General features: G+C 37.4%; 1 protein-coding gene and 1 long non-coding RNA gene across 2 annotated transcripts; one reads left to right on the forward strand and one right to left on the reverse strand.

The window, feature by feature from the left end:
• Window positions 1–662: 662 nt before the first annotated feature.
• Window positions 663–1,764, reverse strand: LOC111703012 (uncharacterized). Its single transcript, XR_002765544.1, has 2 exons — window positions 1,677–1,764; window positions 663–719 (listed from the first exon to the last, which is right to left on the reverse strand). It is a non-coding gene; the product is annotated as an uncharacterized LOC111703012 (long non-coding RNA).
• A 1,888-nt stretch (window positions 1,765–3,652) lies between these two features.
• LOC111703001 (uncharacterized) lies at window positions 3,653–5,630 on the forward strand. The gene is made up of 2 exons (XM_023474837.1): window positions 3,653–3,743; window positions 4,536–5,630. Exons 1-2 carry the CDS (start codon window positions 3,729–3,731, stop codon window positions 5,628–5,630), a joined length of 1,110 nt encoding a protein of 369 aa, XP_023330605.1. The 5' UTR covers window positions 3,653–3,728.
• Window positions 5,631–5,655: the final 25 nt, after the last annotated feature.

Here is a 5,655-nt window from a genome sequence, read left to right on the forward strand (position 1 = left end):
GGCAGTGCAGTAAAGTGGTCACGTGATACAGGCGGAGACACGTGACCAGTATACTGCTCTGCCATTGGTGATAATTCTGGTCACGTGATTTAAGTTTAAGATTTTCTAAATTTTACATATATGAACTTTCGTATAATTTTAACACAGTTTTATATCAATTTCTTGAGACAGGAACATCAGATAAAACTTTCATGGGTCGCGATCAAGAGCTAAAGTGATTAGCTTTCAGCCTATACCCACTTTCATTTTTCCTTTACAGTCCCTTTAAATAATCAGTATTTAAAATGAAGGGCCTCTTTAAATTCCTCAATAATAATTGTTTTTTCCAACCTTTTAAAAGAAATTCCCAACCCATATATCAAAAATATTTTGGTCAATCTCAAGATCATTAAAAAAAATGTCCAAGGGGGGCTTAAATTTGTTATCTTTTCAGGGCCAGGGGGGCTCGGCACCCGTTTGGGCCTGAAAACCCGCTGGAAACCATAGTTAACTGAACCAGGGGGGGGGGGGGGGCTGAGCCCCAACACCCCTACTTCTTTTCGTTGGTCATTCTATAATCTTTATGTACTGTATGACCTGATAGGTTTAAAGTTGGTACTTCCAGGTATTCTTGTAAGAGCAACATTGAGACCATCAATAACAATATCAAATCTTCCTTTTTCCTTTAACATCTGCTGAAACCTAGACAGCTCTTGGGGACTTGTAGATTGGTATATATCCTAAATAATTGGAACTTTCTATAAACACTATACAGGATTACCTAGAAAAGGATGAGAACGACCTGGAAAACTCTTCTCAGGTTAGGTTAAGTCTTCTGTCTTAGATGTAGAATTTTGGTGATTTTTTTTTTAATGATTTTTCTAAGAACTAAACAAATTTCTGCAATATAAATTCCTAACAGTCTATCTGAAATCTCATACTTAGTGGGTAACCCTGTATATCATGTTTGTTTGTTTCTAGTATGTAATAAAAGTCAATAAGACTGAACCGATCAGGTTAACAAATAGAACCTCAGATTGCTCCAAAGGTATTCCACTACATTTCATATCTTAATATTTAATATCGAATAAGAATTAGAATTGCAGAAATATGAGAAACAGAAAACTAAGATTAGAGAGAGGACGCGCGAAGCAGGGGCGGCGTACTAGGGTGGGTGGGCACCCATATAAAACATACTTTAAAATCTTACTTTAGCCCTTAGCTAAAAAAGTTTTATTTAAAAAGCTTTAATCAATACTGCCTTCAGTGTAAATATATATTTGATAGCATTACTTATAATGATATGTATCGTTTCTATGAAAATATAGATGTTTTGAACAACTTTATTTTTCACCCATTGAAGCTTACACCACGGTATTAAGAGGAAGTGTCTGATGAGTCCACTTAGAAAAATTACATAAATAATTTATTGATACTTGTTATATGGAAGTGTGTATACTGTATATGATCGAATAGCTTACATAGTTAAAAAAGTATCAATATTTTTGTCAAAAAAGGGGTACTGAAGGGGGGCACAATGTTGCCAAGGGGGCAGGGCAAAAAAAGTGCCCCCCACACAAATACTCTCGTTCGCCCCTGGCGAAAAGCTCCGGCCCTTTGTAGTTAATTTTAAATAACTGACATGGACCAAAGAATGACAAAATAAAAACCAGTTTTGAAGTAGAAGCTACACGGACCTTTCTTTTGAGGAGATGGTGAAGGATAGATTGGTTGAGATGTTTAAGCTCGTCAGCTGTAACAGAACTAGGATCCAGAAACTTATAATTTTATAAATTTTCAAGGGGTTTTATATGATTTTAACGTTTCTGAACTCAGTGTTTTAAATATCAAGATGGCTATTTTTGAAAACCATCTTGATTTATTTATAAAGCTCAAATATTTTTTAAACGGTATCAAAAACCCTTTGTTATAGAAAATGTATTCAAATATTTATATATATTTCTATTTCCAGCAAAGGAGCGTAAACAAAACTCAAATTCTGCCTTTTTAATTAAAATCAGCCCTTTAAAGAGACTGTAAGCGTAAGTTCAAGCTACCCTCCATTTAAAGAGGGGCATCTTCGATTTAAAGGACACCCTTTTTAGATCGGGCATTGCTCTCTTAACATGGAGGGTAACTTGAAATTGTACTTAAGCTCTAATCTAATGTCGTAAAAAGGACCTAATCTATCTAGATTGGTTGGATAGAGTGGAAACCATGTTGAGTGATGAAGAGAAAACTCTGGTTGAGAGATCAAAAGATTGGGTTTATATGGATAGGCTGTTGAGTAATGAAGACAAAGCTAGGATTGAAGCCTTATTGAGTAATGAAGAGTTTTTAGCATTACTTTAAGTAAAACACACGTAAAAAGGGTTGAATCTTGCAGTAAATCTCAGCATGGGAAGCATAATACAACAGAAAGTCTGGTTCAGAACAGGAAGTGAATCATATACCAGAAGTCAGAGAAAGAAAACTGGAAGACAAGAGCTTTGGAAACCCGAAACCCATGCCTCGTCAATCATAACAAGAGGGATTGAGTTGTATCTTGCGAGACAGATACCTGTTAATACAAACTGAGTCGTATCCGGATTGATATTGACTTTGGTATTCATTGAACCGTGAGTTCCTGATTGGTTTGTACCTGGAATGAAACGTGTCTCAAAGACTTTGATGGAGTAGGGCATTTACTACAACGTGGCCAGATTTTTAAAAAATTCATCTTCAAGAATCCAAAACTTTAAAATGTGGCTCGGACGAGAAATTGTTGTGGCTGGCCTTCCTCCCCTGGTTAAATAATAGAGCAAAACGGGATTAAATTCAAATAAAGGGTAACCCCAAAAGGATGAGAATTTAGAGACTGACTGTACAGAATTTATTCTGTTTTTTACTCATATTTGTGATTTCCATCAACTATAAACTTCTTTTTTTCTTTTTCAATTCAATGACTAAGTCATTTAAAGATCAAATCAGATGACTTAATCCTAACTTAGGATTGTCATATTTAAAGAGTTTCAAGTCGTCTTTACAGTCTCAGTTTCCCCACACACATGTCATTGAATCCACACAAACATCATTGAATGCTCCACCCCCTCTCATCCACAAAAATATCATTAAATGCCCCCCCTTCCCTCTCATCCAAACAAATATCATTAAATGCCCCCCCTTCTCTCATCCACACAAATATTATTAAACGCCCCCTCCCTTATCCACACAAATCATTAACCCCCCTTCTTCACTCTCATTTAATGAATTAGGGTGGGTCTAATACGCACATTTTCTTCTACAAAACGTACGTTGTGAGATATGTCGGATATCTCATTCAGAAGGTACTATCCGAAACTTCAAAAACACGCCATGTACTTGCTTGAAATCATACTTTTTAACTGTCGCTAGACTTATGAGCTCTAATCCACGCAAATAATATTTAACGCCCCCCCCTGNCCCTCCACACTCTCTTATCCACACAAATATTATTAAATGTTCTCCCCCCTTCGCATCCACAAAATAACATTAAATGACCCCCCCCCCAGAATTAGGGTGGGTCTAAATAATACGCACATTCTCGTCTTCAAAACGTATCTTTGAGAGTCTGATCTCGTTCAGAAGGTACTATCCGAAACTTCAAAAACACGCCATGTGTACTTGCTTGAAATCATATTTGTTAATTGTCGCTAGACATGAGTTAAATGTTCTATATAAAGGTGCGACCAGAAAATTAATTTCTACAGTTTATCTTTGCGTAGCTAACTATGAAGAGCTTAGCGGTAAGTCAATGTAAACTGTTAGAAATTTTGATTTCGGTTTAGCGAAAATCTTTGTGGGGCCTGGGATACAGCAGTACAAACTATGGTTTTAAGGAACGAAAATGCCAAACATAGTCAATTGTCCAAAACTGATACTGAGCATCAGTTTTCGGCATAAATTGTATGAGCCTATGACTTTTAGAAAATTTGATTCACAGACATAAAATATTATATGAACAACTATGAGTTTCAGTGGGAAAAAGTTCCAAACCACCATTAGGGGTCAAAACTGACATTGACATTTTAGAACTCTCCCCATGTCGAGGTCGATTTTTAATTGCAGTAACTATTTCCATCATATTTTTCAGCATGGCACGAACTACTATTGAATCAAACAACAGGTTGGAACTTCCTTCCCAAGATTTTTTGTATTGAAATTTAATAATACGCTAAGTAATTTTCAATGGTTTATAGTTGTTATAGTGCATATATCTCATTAAGCCAAAATAAAAATTCAGTTTTAAGATTTTTCAAATCAAGAAAAATGGAAACCCCTGTATTGACAGTATGATGGATAAGCTTTCTTACTAATCTTTACATTTTTACTGGGAAAAATCTGGTGACAAAATTTAACCCTTTCCTGGTGTCAAAATTCCAACTTTTCAGGGTGTACTTATTTTTTGATAATCCTTGACTTCTAACTTAATAGTTAAGGTGCTGGAAGGTCTAAAAAACCTATAAAAAATATGATGCAAAATGTAAAAAAATGAAATATTAAGCTCCCAGAAATCCCAATATATGGTTTATTTCTAGGTGTTGCTTGTTGTTCTGGGGTCCTCCCTGACTGCCCCCCAATATAAGAACTATATGTACTCTTCCTATCCTGGACATGCTAAACCATACTACTCCAACTACATAACTTCAAAGTATTATGCTCCGCAACAATTTAGGAACTATGGCCCAGCTCTCCAATTTAATCCAGCAGCTTCTGTTGCTTCCTATCCTTCTGCTGCCTTAAAAAAGATAGATGCTGGACCTCACAGCTCTGCTAGTGCAGCAGCAGCTTTGGCTTATATGAAGAATTCTGACGACCAGGATATTTGCTCTAAGAGTAGTCTTTCCTTCCTTCAGGAGATTGTAAATGGAGGAACTACTGAATCAGCTACTGCAGTTGCTGAGACTGTTTACAGATCTGAATATAACAAGGGATCTCAACCAACCCCTGGTTCTCCTTGTCAGCTAGCTGAAGATGCATGGAAGACTGCTGTGTCTAAGGGAAAGAATCCAGTTCTAGATGCTGCTATTGCATTCATGGATAACTGGCAAGGCATGAAAGAAGGAAACCCTTGTGCCGTTTCTGGACGGGCATTTGTTACTGAAGTACTAAAGGGATCCAGTGAGGCTGATGCTCGAATTAGTGCTGCCAAGGGGTTCTCTGGTGCACTAAAGCAGCTTTCTGCGGAAGGCAAGGAGCTAAGGGATCCTGCATGTGCTGCTGCAACCAAGGCATTTTACCAAGCTTTACCTACCAAACCCTCTGTTGCCAATGGAAAAGCTATGATAAAGTTTGTTGAGCAAGCTTTCTCTGGATCTAGTTTTGAATATGATCCTGTTTGCTGGAAAGCAGCTGAAGCTTTCATTGACTCCTTTGCTGCCGGTAATACTGATAGCACATCTAATCTGGCAGCAGCTGAAGCAGTGTTCACTGAACTGACCACCAATGGAGCTTCTGGGATTCCTGCAGATTCACCATGTGTTGCTGCAGCCAATGCTTACTACACCAGCCTGCCTAGTCAAGCTTCCTCCTCCAACACTAGAGCATTTGAGGCAGCAATTCAGAGTATGATTAGCCAGGGTAGAGTTGTTCCAGATCCGGTTTGTATCTCAGCTGCTAGAGCTTTCTGGTAAGCTTATTATTATCAACAACAGACAA

The sequence above is a fragment of the Eurytemora carolleeae genome, unplaced genomic scaffold (assembly GCF_000591075.1).
Source record: "Eurytemora carolleeae unplaced genomic scaffold, Eaff_2.0 scaffold417, whole genome shotgun sequence".
Taxonomy (NCBI): domain Eukaryota; kingdom Metazoa; phylum Arthropoda; class Copepoda; order Calanoida; family Temoridae; genus Eurytemora; species Eurytemora carolleeae.